The sequence below is a fragment of the Alnus glutinosa genome, chromosome 5 (assembly GCF_958979055.1).
Source record: "Alnus glutinosa chromosome 5, dhAlnGlut1.1, whole genome shotgun sequence".
Lineage (NCBI taxonomy): Eukaryota > Viridiplantae > Streptophyta > Magnoliopsida > Fagales > Betulaceae > Alnus > Alnus glutinosa.
Window position 1 is genome coordinate 30353160 of NC_084890.1, and position 17740 is coordinate 30370899.

The following is a 17740-nucleotide window of genomic DNA, read 5'->3' on the forward strand; positions in this document are numbered from 1 at the left end:
AAAAGTTCAGTAATAGCAGCAGAAACTGAAGAGACAATGATAATATCATCAACATAAATGAGTAAGTACATAGTTATAGCTGCTGTGCGATAAATGAATAAAGAGGAATCAGCCTTGGAACCAACAAAACCGAGCTGAAGAAGTTTCCCACTGAGACGAGAAAACCATGCCCGAGGTGCCTGTTTCAGACCATAAATGGCCTTTTGCAACTTGCACACATGATGAGGATAGGAGGAGTGAATGAAACCCGGTGGCTGTGCCATATAGACATCTTCAGTCAAGAGTCCATGTAGAAAGGCATTTTGGATGTCTATTTGCTGCATAGACCAGCCTGCAGAGTAAGCAATGGACAAAACAGTTCGAATTGTTGTTGGTTTAACCACAGGACTAAAAGTCTCCCCATAATCTATCCCGGCATGCTGATGGAACCCCTTAGCAACCAGTCTGGCCTTGTGACGTTCTATAGTACCATCAGCCTTTCTCTTTAACTTAAAAACCCATTTGCAGCCAACGACATTATGAGCTGCTGAAGGAGGGACAAGAGACCAAGTTTGATTTTTAAGTAAAGCATTAAACTCAACCTGCATAGCAGTCTGCCATTCACTAACCTTGACAGCAGTAGAGAAGCATGTGGGCTCTATAAGTGCTGATTCGGCAAGTAAGGCTCGTGGTAGAGGGTATCTAACAGTCCCATCAGTGAGTTGTCGAATTAGGCGAACATTGTTTTGAGATCTAGTTCGCATAGGGTGAATACGGGTAGGAGGCAATGCTGATGTAACAGTTGGTTCTGCAGACGAGGGACTAGGAGTAGTAGAAGGAGAAAGAGTGGCAGGGGAGGTGGGAGACACGGGGATTGAAGGAGAGGTGTTGGGGACAGTAGGAACTACCTCTCGGGTAGGTGAAAAAGAAAGAGAAACAGGGACGGAATTTGAGGAAGAAGATACTGTTGGGGAGGATTCTGAATTGTGTTTGGCGTGAGAGAAAGGAAACACGTCCTCATGGAAGATAACATCTCGAGAAACAAAAACACGACCAGTTTCGGGATGAAAACATTTATAGCCTTTATGGTGAGAGCTATAACCTAAGAACACACAGGGTTTAGACCGAAGAGAGAATTTGTGAGAGTTATATGGTCTAAGATTAGGAAAACAAGCACAACCAAACACCTTAAGAAATTGATAATCAGGGGTTTGAGAGAAAAGTTTTTGAAAAGGAGAAATATTTCCAAGCAAGGGGGTTGGTAACCTATTTATTAAGTAGCAAGAAGTTAAACAAGCTTCATCCCAATATTTCTTTGGAAGGGAGCTATCAGCAAGAAGGGCTAGGGTTGTATCAATGAGATGACGGTGTTTCCGCTCAACACACCCTTGTTGTTGATGAGTGTGAGGGCAGGAAACACGATGATTAATACCAATTGTTTGAAAATATTTGTTGAGATTACGATATTCGCCACCCCAATCAGATTGGACACTTTTAATTTTGGTGTTGAGGAGGCGTTCAACCATAGTTTGAAACTTGAGGAAAACAGACATGACATCAGATTTAGATGAGATAGGATACACCCAAGTAAATCTACTAAAAGCATCCACAAATGAAACATAAAAACGATTTCCATTTATTGAAAGATGTGGGGCAGGGCCCCAAACATCGGAATAAACCAATTCTAAGGGATTACAAATAGTAGTAGTAGAACGAGAAAAGGGCAATTGATGACCCTTGGCCTGTGGACAGGTGGGGCATGGCGCATGTGCCTTATTTGTTGAAACTGGAAGCTGAAATTTGGAAAGAACGAGGTTGACAGTTCGAAGAGCCGGATGACCCAAACGTTTATGCCAACAATTTGAGGTAGTCCTCTCACCAACGAATGCTTGGGATGGAGATGTGGGCACTTTCGAAGGGAAGAGTTGATAGAGACCATTGTTAAGTGGACCTTGGTGGAGTGGACGTTTGGTCTTGCAATCCTTGATAATAAAATGAGAAGAGTGAAATTCAAAGAAAACAGAATTTGCAAGAGCAAATTGTTGAACTGAAAGGAGATTTTTGCATATAGTAGGAACATGAAGTAAATTCTGCAATAGGAATGGACGATTAGAGAGAGATAAGGAGGCAAAACCAGAATGTAAAATCGGCAAACCTGTACCATTCCCTATGCGAATCTGATCCTGGCCAGTGTACTCATCTGCTGAGAGATTCAGATTCTGAAAATTATTTGTCATGTGGTGTGTGGCAGCTGTATCTGGGTACCAATTTTCTTCAGGAGGCAGGGAAGGCGAGGAGTAATAAGCTTGAGCATTTGAGTATGCTGGAGGAGAGGGAGCAGCCAGAGCAGGGTCCGGGCGTTGATAACATCTTGGAGCAGTGTGCCCAATCTTGCCACAGAGTTGGCAGATTGGCCGAGAAGGAGCAGTAGGGTCTTGGGAGAAATAATGACCTCTACCTCGGCCACTAGGAGACTGTCCTCTGCCTCTATTCGTGGTGCGACCTCGACCACGATATCCTCTCCCACGATTCATGGGAGCCCGAGTAGAAATATTAGCCATTGGAGGGGAAACCTCAGTGGGGGAAAGATTGTGCTCTATCCTCATCTCGTGAGCAAGGAGATGACCATAAATATCATCTAAGGAGAGAGGATCCAACCGAGTGGTGATGGATGTGACAAAGGGATCATACTCAGATCCGAGACCAGCAAGAAGGTAAGAGGTGCTTTCAAAGTCATTGAGTTGCTGTCCGGCAGCAGCAAGATTGTCACACATGGCTTTAAAGGATTGAAAATACTCTGTGATAGAAGAGCTACCTTTCTTGGCTGTAGCAAGGCGATAGTGAATCTGCATAACCCGTGAACGAGCTTGGGAAGCAAACATGGAGACAAGAGTCGTCCAAAGTTGATGAGCAGTGGCTGAACCGACAGCATGAACGACTAATGGTTCAGTGAGCGTGGAGATCAACACGCTGAGCAGCATCTGGTCACGTTGACACCAGAGAAGGAAGTCGGGATTAGTCATGGTGGCAGGGGCACCAGGAGTGGTGCTAGTATTCGGGATGGTCTGGGCTGGAGGTGGAGTTGTACCATCCAGGAAGCCATACGCATCATTGGCTTTAACAAAGGCCAAAATCTGAGTTCGCCAGCTAGGAAAGTTGCTGTTGGACAGCTTGATATTCAAGGTATGGTTCATATTTGGGACGGTGAAGAGAACGTTGGATGAAGAGGACTTGGAGGAGGAATCTGGGGAGTCAGACATACTGAACGGAAGAAAAAAAAAATATTTGGAGACGTGAGTCTATAGAAGCTCTGATACCATGTAGAATTTCAGAGTATATTGGCTTTCAAGCTTGCTCAACTAGTGAGCGTGTATGAGATTATATATAGAACATACAAGGTTGTATAGTTTACATGATAAGCCTTAGCTTATAGTATTCTAATCTAACTCAAACTCTTAGATAGAAATCTAGTTACAAATAAATCGTATTCTAATCTAACACAAACTCTTAGCTAGAAATCTAATTCCAAGTACATCTCCTCTAGATAATCTTATCCTTATCAATCGGTTGATCAACCGGAAGTCTATCAGCACACTCACTAGGATTCTTAAGAGATTTAATCATACTAGGAGTGTGCTGTGCGCTAATAATGCTTCTAAATGAATATTTATTTTCATAAATATTCATATTTATTCTTTTACATTATTATTAGGTTATAAATCATATTTTAAGATATTTTATTCAATATCTTAAAATACAGGGTATTACACTTAGCACATTGCTCTGCCCCTCTTCTATATTGGGCTTAAGCATTCCAAACTGCGTGTTATCTCATCAACTGCTTACACACCCCTGTCCTCAACAATAACTCACCCTTCCAAAAACCCTTTCCTTCCTGTCCTAATTATAGTTTCATGCAAGTTTTTGGCTATGCTTGTTGGCCACACCTTCAGTCTTACAACAAGCATAACCTAGATTTTCGCTCCAAAACCCGCATCTTCATCGGCTATAGTCCTTCTCACCGTGGCTACAAATTTCTTCATCTACCTACTGAACGCATTTACATTTCTCGCAATGTCATCTTTGATGAGTCCGTTTTACCTTTCCATCTCTCCTCATCATCCTTTACCCCCAATCCTCCCAACTCCCAAATCACACTCTACCCTCCCCGATTAGAGAATCTTAACACTCCCCCTCGCCTACCGGGTGCTCCAACCCCAACCCAGACATCCCCCTCTCTTGGGCCTCCCGAAGCCGAATCTCAAGAATCGTCTCTTCCTCGCACTTCATCCCCACCTTCCCCTATTAACATTGTTTCGTCTCCTACTTGTATGCAAGTAAATTCCAAAGACCCTGACACCAAACTTGTGATGCCACCTCCGCAACATGCCATGCAGACTCGCTCCAAGAACAACATCTTCAAGCCCAAGTCCCTCCCCACTGGTCTCATCTACTATCCTCTTCCTAAAGCACTCACTACCACCACTGGCTCAGCAAACGTCGAACCGACCTCCTCCTCTACAGCTTCCAAGCACCCGACATGACGTAATGCCATGAATCTTGAATTTGATGCCCTTCTCTGCAACGGTATTTGAACTCTTATTCCTCCCACCTCTGACATGAACATTGTTTGCTGCAAATGCATATTCTGCCTTAAACGCAAAGTTGATGGCTTCATTGATCATCACAAAGCCCGTCTTGTCGCCAAAGGTTTCCACCAATAACCAGGTGTCGACTTTGATGAAACCTTCAGCCCAGTTGTCAAGCTTACTACCATTTGCTGGTTCTCTCACTTGCCATCTCCGCCAGCTAGCCCATCCACTAGATTGATGTCCAGAATGCCTTCTTACATGGATGACTCTTCAAAGATGTGCACATATTCAGCCCCTCGGCTTCATTCATCTCTAGTTTCGTAATCATATCTGCAAGCTCCACAAAGCGCTCTATGGCTTAAAACAAGGCCCTCATGCCTGGTTCTCTCATCTCAGTGATCACCTCCTAGAACTTGGATTCATCAGCTCTTGATCTTACCCCTCATTGTTTATTCGTCACACACCTCAAGAGACTACTTTTGTCCACATCTATGTTGATGACATCCTTATCACAAGTTCTCTTCCTCAAGGCGCTGCCACTCTGCTACATCAAAGACTTAGGCCTCCTTCACTACTTCCTTGGTATGGAAGCCCACCACCACTCCAGATGGACTTATTCTATCACAACAACGCTACATCCTTAATTTTCTTCAAAAGAGCAACATGTCCAAAGCCAAACTAGTCAAAACTCCTATGTCCACAACACATGCTCTCTCACTACTCTCCAGTGACCCTCTCATAGATCCCTCCCCCTACCGCAGCCTTGTTGGCGCCTTGCAATATTTGTCACTCACCCGCCCTGATATCTCCTTCGCTGTCAACAAAGTCTCCCAATTCATGCATTGACCCACTTCCCTACACCTGCAAGCAGTCAAACGTATCCTAAGGTACCTCAAATCCACTATCTCTTATGGCCTACTCCTTCGCCACTCCTCATCCCACACCCTCCAAGCCTACTCAGACGCTGACTAGGCAAGCTGCCCCAAAATCTACTGGTGGCTTATGTGTTTTTCTGGGCCCAAATCTCATTTCTTGGTCCTCCCACAAACAACGGACAGTCGCCCGCTCCAGCACTTAATCCGAATATTGCTGAACTCATTTGGCTCCAATCTATGCTGCAAGACCTTGGCTTTTACCTCCCCTCCCCACCCACCCTATGGTGTGACAACATTGGGGCAACCTACCTCTTCACCAATCCCGCCTTCCATGCTCGTACCAAACATATCGAAATTGATTTTCACTTCGTTTGTGACAAAGTCGCCTCCAAAACCTTGATTGTCCGATTCATCTCCAACAAAGATAACTTGGCTGACATTTTTACCAAACCCATTGCCTCACCATATGTTACATGTCTACACCCGGAGAAAGGATAGCCAATTCTCTTGTTAGATAAGGTAAGAGTCGTATTGTCTCTTTAAGAAAATAATGGATTTATTAAGGTACGAGTTGTTTTGTCTCTTTAGGAGAATAATGGATTTATTATCCAAATAAAGGAGACTTGCTTATAAAACAGTATCTCCAATAGGAAAATAAGGAATTTGTCTCCCTTTAGAATTATATTTATTATTTACGTTATTTTCGTTCTTACTATGTAATCTTCTATTTAAACGTGAGAATTGATCAATAAAAATATGAGAAGTTTAATATTCAGCTCTACCTGTTGTTTTAGAAGGTTTAAGATTCCTTGAATTACCCTAAAATTAGGAGGCCCAAGATTCTTCGAATTATCCTACTAAAATTTATCGTTTTTGTTTATTTTTCATCCTTTGTTACATAGGCCCGTAACACCATACTTTTCCCTCATGCGCACCAAGCTCAACGTCGTGTCCCCTATGTCTCGCTTGCGGGGGCGTAATGAACTATCTACGGAGACACAACTCTACAAGCAACATTCTATACAAGACACAACTCAATTCCGTATTTCAATGTATTTTCTTCCCTTTTGTAATATGTCAAATACTTGTATAAATTGAAACCATCAATGAATGAAAATTCAGGCAATCCAATTCAATCATATTCTCACCTTTCTGTACTCCATATATTCCTTCTCTAACTATAGAAATGTTTTTTTACAAAAATATTGACATCATAACAAGGCATCCCTAGTAAAATCTCTACTTGCTTGTGGACACCCAAGCTAATAATATTCACATAAACAATTGAAACTTCAGTGTCGTCTCCTTGATGGAGATAAGAATCTATCACTTAAAAGAATACCTACCGAGAGGAATGTGATGAGTCACAAATATTGTATATTTGGACCCCTTAATTTGTATTTGTTAAACCTTTAGTTTTGTTAATTTCTAATCTCTTTTGCAAATTTTAGTGTTTAGGTGTTTTTCAGGTCATGGAGAGAAAACAATATCAATTTTGGTGGAATTGCATTCAAAAAGAAAAGAAGACTCGTTTCTTTGCATGAAGGACATTAGGAGCATTAATGTGGAACTTGCAGCCAATCAAGACATGTTTTTTCCCTTTCTTTGCATGAGTGGACGACATGTGACTTGGGAAAACACATTTTCAACTCCAAATTCTGGAGAACACTCCACACACCACCTGGCAGCACCATACAGCTCCTGCAAGAGACAGCAGCCCCCATCCTCACTCCACCACACAGCAAGCTCCCCTTTGACAGAAAAGCAGCATGGGCTGCACCATTCTGCGCCTGACAGCAGCCGCCAAACCTGCTGGACAGCAGCAGCATGGTCTGCACAATTCCCCAAAGCTGGACAGCACCTGCAGCACTCCACCTTGCCTGCAGCACACTTTCGCACAGCAGCTCCTGCACCTTTTCCTCTCAACTGGACAACAGCTTCTCCTCACCACCACGCCTCCTGCAGCAACCTGCAGCTGCTGGACAGCTGCTGGACAACTCATTCAGCTCCTGCAGCTTCTGGCAGCACCTGCAAGGGGCAGAACCTCTGCTGGACAGTAGCATGGGCAGACACTCCACTGCAGGGACAGCACCAATTCTGAGTTTTCCCCAAGCTAGCAGCGAGGAAAATAAAAGAGGAGAGAAAAGGGGGAGTTCGGGGAGGATTATTGGGCAGAAACTTTCGGTGGACAGCAAGGGGATGGAAGGGTTTTCAACACCAAATTCTCAAAGGCTCTCCATGCATAGCTAAGCTCCTCCTAGGGTTTTGATAAACCCTATCCAAGTATCAATGACTTAATTGTGTTTTATTTTGGGATATTTATTTTGGGCATTGATGATTGTATAACTATGAGAATTACATTTTCGTAATTGGTTTTAAAGTTAAATGCAATCATGATGAAATGTTTATTTAGAAAGCTTATCATTTTGATTGTGCTCAAATTATGTTTATTGTTCAAAAGATGATAAATGTAATGGTTATACAATGGTATTATTTTGAACATGCAACAAGAGATTTTGATAGTTCATGCTTAGGATAGACAAATGATGCTACACCCTAGCTTAGGTAGATGATTTGTACTAATCTTAGGATGGGCTACACTTGGTCATTGTTTGCATGTAACTAAGTTAATAAATTTGATACCTCATGCCTAGGATAGACGGATGATGCTACACCCTAGCTTAGGTTGATGATCCGTACTAATCTTAGGATGGGGTATGCTTATTTTTAATGATGGTATTTTCTTGACACCTTGTTGAGCGATTAACAACCGCACACGGGTAATATCATGCCTAGAAAGAATGTCCCATGTTAATAGGATGGCCATTGGTACAAGGATAGTGGTGAAATCAATTCCCTAGTTTCCCATATCATTTCATACAACTTTAATTTACTTTGTAGAATTTAATTTCTGTTAGTAGTTTACAACTTGAAAATCACAAAAACAACATTATTTCCAAAGGATAAATTAGGACCGATTTTATTAAAGCTTGATGCATGCAACCAATACATTCCCTGTGGATCGACACCCTCAATATAGACATTATCCTACAACGATTCGTTCTATTGCGAGTGGTATTATTATTGAAGTAATTGAAAACCCACATCGGAATGCTCACCCCCACTCAACAAGATCTTGATTCTGGTTTGATTTCACCAAAGTCGTGTCCAGATGTAGAGGAAGTGTTAAATCTATGGACTGTAGTTGAGTTTTGGATCTGACTTCCACTCGAACTGTGCTCTTGCCTTTGTTGATGGAGGTCTCTCATGGCCTTAAACCTCAAATCTTCACTGTAGGTGCTTGGTTCTGGGATCACTTCTGGAACGGTCATTCGCCCTTCGAGCATGCCTACAACCTCGGACATGGTAGGCCGAAGTGATGAGGAAGCATTTGTGCACAACAGAGCTACTTTAACCATAATTTCTGCTTCCTTTTGGTTGACCTCAGACCCCAACCTCTCATCAATCAGCTTCATAAAGTTTCCAGTTTGTTGCAAATGACAAGCCTGCGACAAAAACTATTTAATTACTATCATGCAAATGTTCCTCTTAGCTTATGATCAAAGTAACAAGTAAGTATAAGCATTAACAACGGATGTGTAACGGATCAAACCGGAAGAGGAGTTATAAAGTACCCGATCCAAAAGACAAACACAATTGTCACTTGGCACATAGTTACTATTGTTCTTTCCACTCAGAATTTCTAAGGCCACAACTCCAAAACTGTAAACATCTGCTTTGTAGGTCAGATAACCCCATAATGCATATTCCGGTGCCATATATCCTCTGCAAACCAAAATCTAAACGTCTAGTAATTCAACACCAAAAGTATAAATTTTTTTGCAAATATCATATATGTATGTAACTATGACAACTATAAAATAAATAACTATTGAGTTTTATATAAGTAAACGAACATTGTTCCAGCGACTCGGGTACTAATGTGAGTTTTCTCCTCTTCATCAAGCTTAGCCAATCCAAAGTCAGATATTTTAGGATTCATGTCTCCATCCAACAACACATTAGTTGCTTTAATGTCTCTGTGAACAATCTTGAGTACTGATTCTTCATGGAGAAAAGCTAGACCTCTTGCTATCCCAATACAGATCTTAAGCCTTGTAGGCCAATCTAATTTAAGCTGGCTGTTTTTTGGACCTACAAAAACAAGAAAACACTGCTACCAACTCAAATCTTTACTTTATAGTTTTTCAGAAAAGTAATGAAATAATTATAAGGGCACAAAACTTGAGACACAACCCAGGAACACAGGAAACATACAAGGAGAAACTAAAAAACTAAAATAAAACTCCATAGAACTATCGAACCAGAAAATCAAGAAAAGAATAGTACATATCTTATTATTTTTTGTAGTATCCACGGCTAAACAAAATGGCATAATACTCACCAAATAGAGCCCGAGCAAGGCTATTATTTTCCATATACTCATACACCAATAATAATTGATCCCCTTCAATACAACATCCATGAAGCTTCACAAGATTTGGGTGTTGCAAACAAGAAATCATGCCTATCTCATTTAAAAATTCACGATTTCCTTGTTTCGATTTAGATGAGAGCTGCTTAACTGCTATGACAGTACCATCAGGTAATTGACCCTGCACGGTTGCACCCAACATTTATTCAGATGAGAACAAAAATCCATACTCAAATGGGATAAGTCAAGTCAAGAGTTTGTTGCAGTACCTTGAACACTGGACCAAACCCACCTTCTCCAACCTTGTTGGCAGAATCAAAGTCATTAGTAGCAGCTTTTATTTGTTTTAAGGTAAAACTTCCTGTCTGCAACTCTAGCCCTTGAACATCTGTCCAAGGAGGCACATGCGAACCAGTAAGCCAAGGAATTTAGTTTTCTTGTAAGTACTAGCTTGATATACACTAAAGAAAGATGATGTGCTCATATGAAAATTTAATGTGCAATGACCGCAGTGAGTATGACTACCAACTTTCTTTTTCTTCTAAATATCATTATCATAATTAATTTCTATCACGTACTAAAATTGTACATCTTCGGCTCATCATTAAGAAGCAACAATTCAACCGCTTCTCATAACATAAGATTGTGATGCTTAAGATGTAAAAGAGAAATATGCTCTCACGATTTAGCTCAACAAAATCTCCTTCAGGAAAATAAATAGTTCTACTTAACTCATATGCCCTCCCATTAGAGTAAACTAACACTGCATAAATTAATATTTGAAAACCATACTTAACATATATTATTGCAACAAATATCCCATGACATATCGAAACACGTCTACAAGGAAATTAATTAAAGCCTAGATATTGCTAATAAGCCTACACCTGACAATATATTAGGTATCTGAATTTAATTATGCACACCTGCATACATTTCTCTAGCAACTGAAGATCAGTGAACCACAATTAAAGAAGTTCAAAAGTCAAGAAAACCTACTCTTTGTGCATCATTTACTCATTAAAATTGACTACGTACGTAGAGGCAATTAAATCAATTTCAGAATCAGCCATTTTTTTTTTTTTTTTTTAAAATAAGTAATTTGAGAATCAAGCAGTTGATAGAGCCTGTACCTGTTTTTCTCCCTCTTTTCCTCCACAAACAGCCTTTCCACCAAAGGATTCCCACTAAAAAGAGTAGTAAGCATACTGCTCCAATTGCAACTCCAACAATGATATGAACGGTTTGCTTGGTTCCACCATTTGGACAAAGCTTAAAATCTGCCCAAAAACAAAATAAATCAATTATGTTTTCTAAGGACTTATAGTGAACAAGACAAGAAAGCTTGGCAAGATATATATTAACTGAATAAAGTAAACATAAACATGGAATGTAACAACGAATATTACCTGTTAATTACTCAGAAAATAGAATTAGGCGCGAAGGGAGAGGGAGGGAGTTGGTTGGGGGGGGGGGGGGGGGGGGGATAATTCCCACAATTGAAAGCTAGGACTTTACATGAATTATGAGAAGAAGAAAAAAGCAAAAGAAAAAAGGGATCAGAATGCTGCACTGTCCTAATCACAACAATTACTAAATTGCAATTAAATTTTATCCTTTGACAATGAATCCAATCGTTTGTGAGCAATAAGGAAGCCAAAATATTCAGTTCCAAAAGTATCAACTATTTAAGCTTCAAAATTTTTTGACGATCCAAAATAATTTTATAGCAAGGATAATGTGACAGACTAAAACTAAATCAAGACAGTGCATTTCTTATAAGATTTATGTATGATTTAAAAAACAATAAAGATCATAGAATTGAATTCATATTATTTGAATTCAAAAAAGCCGTTGAAATTTCTCTTTATGCTTTTCTATATTGTTCTGGATTGTGCATTTATTAGCCAAAGGAAAACTGGAAGGAATTTCATATCATGCAACTCAATCTCTATGACATTTTCCTTGTCCAATGAGCAAACCTAATGATTCCATGTGGAGCCAACAGCATCTATAATGCAACAGAGGACATTCAAGGATTTTAAAATACTGATACGCTGGATTATATGATATAAGAGACCTTAAAGTGACTAGTCCTTATGATAATATGCAAATGTGACTAACACATCTTTGGGTCGTCACAAAGAGTCTTTCCACAAAAGGATTCCAATAATTATTCTCTTGCTGAAAATCATGTCTTGATTTGAAGACTCATCAAGTAGTGGTGAACTTAGAGGGAAACCCATAAAGAGGGTATATGTCCCTATTACTTGTAAATTAGCATGTGCAAGAACATATAGTATCTCAAGGGATAGTAATATGACAAAGAAAATATTCACACATAACTCACCAGAAACCACAGAAACAGCTGATATAAGGGGACCATAAACTCCAATATTAGGGATTCTCGTTGTCCCTTTACCAGCCCAATAGAATCGGATCTCTAAGACATTTTTTGACACGCTGACATTGGACACAGGCTTGACTACTGGCTTTTGAGCAACACCAGTGTAATCTTCAATATTGAAATCTTTCCACACTAGTCTTTCCTGTGGCAAAGAGGTCTAATTAAACTTTAATTTGCAACTTCAAAGATACATATTTACAATCATTGTGGCTCATTACCTGAACATAGATATCAAATACACGCTTCCCAAGACTGCTATATGTTTCTTCATTTGTAAACTGTATCTCTGCAAAGTGAAGATTTACAGTGTAGTTTCCATTCTCCAAGCAATAATGGAAATAAGTAAGCGATATAGGAGATACACGTGCTGTCCGATACAATTCAGTGACATTTGATGATGAGAGAGATACAGTGTAAAGTATATTTTGGAAATCGTTATCATCCATAAAGTCTCCAGTGCTGCTAAATCCCCAGTAACTATTGTCACGGATAAAGAATTTTGCAGTGCCACCTTCAGCATCTGCATCTCCTTCATACATAACAGTTGCTTTATCTTCCTTGAAGGCTACATCATTTCCACCAGAATTAACATGCCAACAATTTGAATCTGCCAGGAAACAATATAGAAAGAGAATCTATGTGAGAGCAAGATATATGGTAACCACAAAGCAACGTAGAGAGCTCATCATTTTATACAGCTCAATTTTTTATTGTTTAAATTTGGTGTAATTAGATATCAATATGTACCTATACAAAATTACATAAAGCAAGCAAGCATAACAACTATCATTCACTTTTAATTCAATCTTTTCTCTCCTTCCCAAGAACAAACATTTCGAAATAAATCACAATATTCTTAGGCAAACACAAATCTGATTAGGAGAAATGCAAGCTAGAAATGGTGCAGCCCTAGCGCCGAGAGGCGAGAGGTATACAAGAGAAGCAGATATCAACATGTATTTGTACACAATCATTGTCTTCTGTTATTTCTTAAGTGATCATAGCATTTGGAAACTTCTTTAACCTAAGCTACCATAGCAACTATCATCCACATTAATTTAAAGGATTTCTCTCCTCTCTCCAACATTAACCCTTTAGAAAATAAACCACCATATTCTGGTGGCATTGTTGACCTTTACAAATTAATAAAATCAATTAATTATCTACTTTTTAGGATAACATATTATACAGTTAAAGATGACAGGGATTCCAGAATTTGTTAATTATGGAGGAAATGCAATCCTTGATAGAAACTGAAAAGGCACACTTACATCGAGGACACTTGAAATCTTCCTTGCATGGACGAAACGCCCTTCTGGTTTAGTAAGTTGAGAAAGAGAAGATTAGCACTACATCCATAATTTTTGGCTGAATTAGAGAAGACAAAAAAAGAAACTTACAAGCCACTTTCTTGATTAGAACTTCGAAACAAGTTTAAGTACAGATATCTGGTGAAACAGAAATTTGAAAAATAGAAAGTGAAATAAATATTAGTACTTGATTTCACCTTATCATAGTTTAAAAGGTGAAAGTAAACAGATAATGATATTAACAAAGAAGGAATTATTTTCCTATACTGACGAGGATGAGGCCTGGCAAGCAGGCTGCTCTGCGCTTTGCCTTACAAAGTTATTGTAAGAGAGATCCCTGCATTCCCCAAAACAGAAAAATAAAACACTTCATCTTCTTAAAATGATGCACTTTGATTCATAAAACTATCTATTTCCCAACCAAACAGAAGATTTAAAAGACTAGGCATCCAAGATGAGAAACATACACGTTAGTTCCTTTCTGCAAGATTGACTCCGGAACATTTCCACTAAGCAAGTTGCCGCTTAAGAAACTGATGAAATCCACAGCACACAATTAGTATGTTAATGTTAATAAAAGGACATGATTAAAGGTGTGATCACATCGCAAAAGTAAACATTCATAAAACTAGAACGTCAATATCATAACTTACATGAACTTTATACTCTTTGTGCTTATAACAGTGGGTAGTTCTCCACTTAACTTGTTAAAACTGAGATCCCTGTCCAAAATCACAAGATAAAAGCATATCTTCATATCTTAGTCCCAAAAGACATGTAGTAATCTACTATTGCAAGAGTTAGAGCTCTGGTCATTCTTGAAATCTATTGTTTGTATATGTAAGTCAAGTGAACCAAGTACCATTAAGAAGCAATAGTAGGGAATAATATATTAACTATAAAACAAGAAACCTCAGGTTTGGAAGGAACAAAGCCATTCCTAATCACTCCTTTCTCCACCCATAGTGCCCAATGCCGGGCATTCTTGGCCAAGTTCCCAAGTCTTATTCAAGTTTATCATAATCCCATTACCTCATTAGAGACTACATTATGCTTCTTAGATTTGATTTTTCCCAGCCTACTTGGTGAAAATTAATACAAATGGCTATATGTGTAACCCAGCCTGGCTGCAGCTGGGTGATTACCAAGATCTGAAAGTAGCAGCCAAAATTGGAAGTAATATTTCAAACATCAACAGAAATCACAAAAGTATAACAAATATTAGAGAGATCATTTTCATAACATCAATTTAAAGGCCACTAAAGTTCAGCAAAACTGTCATAACTCAAGGAAAACGCTAATAACATTTGCCCTTTTATTCTAATAGAACTAGTTGATGTCACAATTAGAACTCCCTTGAATCACTATAACTCAATCTCACCTATAATCACAAAAGCTCCATTCAACAATTAGTTTTCTATATCACTTAGAAATATTGATATTTATTTATTTATTTTATTTTATTTTTTATTTTTTAATTGAGATCTATAAATATCAAGTACATTAAAAACTAACAACAAATATTTAATGAACTACAATGGCATTCATATGAACACAAATTCAGAGGCATAACTTAGGTTATTACTCAAGTCTATAAATATTGCAAAGGAAAAAAGTGGGGAAAAAAAATACAATATTAGTTTAAGAAGACCACAAGTTTTGTCCTTACAAAATTCGTAGATCATTCATTCTCCAGATGTAGTCAGGGATTTCATCAGAAATATTACAGTTCCTCAAAATTCTAAAAGACCAAAAAAAATTAAGTCAATTATGATAGTCAGATTATGGATAAATGTATTCATTTATGAACATCACATAAACTAAATAATTGGACATACAATCTCGTTAGGCCTGTCATGTTTCTCAACTCTGGAAAAGCCTGAATTGTCCCATTTATGTCACTAATCCTCCTATAAGTAAAGATAAAGTTATTAACACAATCCTTCAAGTAAAACCCTATGGATTATCAATTAATAAAAATATTTATGTCACTTAACAAAATGGTAAAGAATATATTCACTCACAAATTTGTTAACTTTTCCAAAACTGAAATGGATGATGGTATGGGCCCTTTGAGTCCACTAGCAATCATTTCTCTGCATTGAATAGAAAGAAAACAATCATGAGAAATTAACAAGCCTGAACTATGCTACTTTTCTCAAACCCTAAAAGGCATTCAGAATTTTGAAAGCTCGGGAGCTTACAGTCTCTCAAGTTGTTTCCAGTTCTGAATAAAATCCGGTATTGTTCCATTTAAGTTGTTATCATTTACACGGCTGCAACGGGCAGTAAAACGTCATCGATTCTACAATGTCAACATGAGTTTATATGTTTGGTGAAGTATCATAGTACAGAAAATCTTACAAATCCGTCAAGTTTTTCAGCCCACCAAGTTCCTCTGGCAAATTCTCACTCAAATTATTGGAGGATAGCATCCTGCAAGGAAAAGTATTGCAGCAAAATAGACAAATCAATATTCGGAAAAAAAGATAACAAGTATACATGAACAAATTATCCATCTCAAAAAGAAAGTTACAAGGTGACTCACAAAGTTTCCAAGTTAACCAACTTCCCAAGTTCTGAAGGGAGCGTTCCAGAAAATTGATTTGCTTCAAGATTCCTAAGAAAAGAGTTTGCCATTCAGTTTGTCAGCAAGTTCTTCTGTCCACACGTACAGAATGTTGTGTTTCATGGAAAGTGTGTTCAAGAAGTGATTGAAGCACATCATTTGCATGCTTCTTAATTCCAGAAAGGAACCTCTTACAATTGAAATAGCACAACAAAAATAGAGAAAAGTAATAGGCATACACTGACCCAATTTCCCATATCTTATGCTAAAAGTTATATAACAATTTAACCTCCAAAACTGCATGGACTAAAATGGCAACATCATTTTCCAAGACATAATTTTGGTGAAAAAAAAAAACAGCTTACAAGTATGTGAGATTCCAGAAGTTACCCAAGCCCTTTGGTATCTCCCCTGACAGTCGGTTTCCAAGAACAGAGCTGCATTATAATGTTTATTTATAGTTAATTGATCAAAGAATTCAATGTTCTCAATATGCTTGAAGTAATGAAAATGAGAAGAAAATAATATTGCTTACATAAACTTCAATTGCATTGAACCCCACTGCATTGGAATTGACCCACTTAGATAGTTGTAAGCAAAATCACTGCCAATAAAAACATGGGCTTATTTTTTTGGTTTTCATGGCAACCAAACAAAAAATCAATAGGTGCATTTTGAAAATGAAGCTCACATGTTCTGGAGGTAAGGAAGCTGAACCAGTTCAGGTGGAAGTACACCTGGCAGACTGAACCTCTTGATTGCTCTGCAAACAATAAAACACAAACCAACAAACAAACGCAACAAAGTCAAATGATTAGAATGGGAAATAAGGTAGATAAAGTTTCCAACTAAAATGGGCCATTTTTTTTTTTTTTAGTTTTCATTTTTCTGAATTTGAAACAAAAGATAACTCCTCAAACATAGAGTACCATACATGGCTACAATGTGGCAGGTATTGTTCTCGAATTGGCAATTGCAAGTAACGTTCTTCTCAGAAAGGGGTGGCGGCTCCGGCGACGAAACGCCGACCATTTCCAATTCGCAAGAGGTGGCATTAAACTTCCAGTAAGTAGCCCCCATTGTCTTGGCAATTTGCTGGAGAGCATCCACTGAAATACAAGCATATCAAACAGTAACATTCCTGAGTGCCATGCACATACAAATATAGTATATCATCGAGTTTTCTTTCAATCAAAAAAGAAGAGGGAAATAAGAATTTCATCATACCTTCATCTTGGGGCACCATAGCAGTAGCAAATCTTTGTGTGCTCAAGCAACTGAGGGCTACAACAGAAACAAAGAGTGCATGTTTGAGGAAGAACATGTCTGGAACCCCCAAAAGATTAACAAGAATCCAAGCAAATCTTTTGCTTGTACGTTAAATCAAGCTGGTAAAGATCAGTGAGTCAGTGACCGATCTTTTATGGATGTTCTTCTGTACTTACAATTAGTACAGAGCTTTTGGTGATCACCCACAAAACAGATATTTGTTATGGCAACCTGTTGAGTTGATTTTTCTTTTGCTTTGTTCGTGTTTGAAAAGTACTTACTTTGAACGCGAGAGAGATTAGGA

The 17740-nt window shown here is 38.6% G+C and overlaps 1 protein-coding gene across 1 annotated transcript; it reads right to left on the reverse strand.

The window, feature by feature from the left end:
* Positions 1 to 8348: 8348 nt before the first annotated feature.
* LOC133867982 (probable LRR receptor-like serine/threonine-protein kinase RFK1) lies at positions 8349 to 17677 on the reverse strand. The gene is made up of 22 exons (XM_062304768.1): positions 17395 to 17677; positions 17102 to 17276; positions 16859 to 16930; positions 16703 to 16771; positions 16533 to 16604; positions 16147 to 16218; positions 15963 to 16034; positions 15803 to 15874; positions 15623 to 15694; positions 15437 to 15508; positions 15268 to 15339; positions 14252 to 14320; positions 14066 to 14131; positions 13879 to 13935; positions 12488 to 12876; positions 12232 to 12411; positions 11015 to 11161; positions 10151 to 10269; positions 9852 to 10062; positions 9364 to 9601; positions 9082 to 9232; positions 8349 to 8952 (listed from the first exon to the last, which is right to left on the reverse strand). The coding sequence occupies exons 1-22, from the start codon at positions 17489 to 17491 to the stop codon at positions 8572 to 8574; spliced, it is 2925 nt and encodes a 974-aa protein (XP_062160752.1). The 5' UTR covers positions 17492 to 17677; the 3' UTR covers positions 8349 to 8571.
* Between the last annotated feature and the right edge of the window lie 63 nt (positions 17678 to 17740).

Coding starts and splice junctions, on each gene's coding strand:
- LOC133867982 (XM_062304768.1), bottom strand. CDS start 17,491: ATGTTCTTCCTCAAACATGCACTCTTTGTTTCTGTTGTAGCCCTCAGT. Junction 13,936..14,065: donor TTGCAGAAAGGAACTAACGT/GTATGTTTCTCA, acceptor TGGGGAATGCAG/GGATCTCTCTTACAATAACT. Junction 12,412..12,487: donor GGTAATGAGCCACAATGATT/GTAAATATGTAT, acceptor TAGTGTGGAAAG/ATTTCAATATTGAAGATTAC.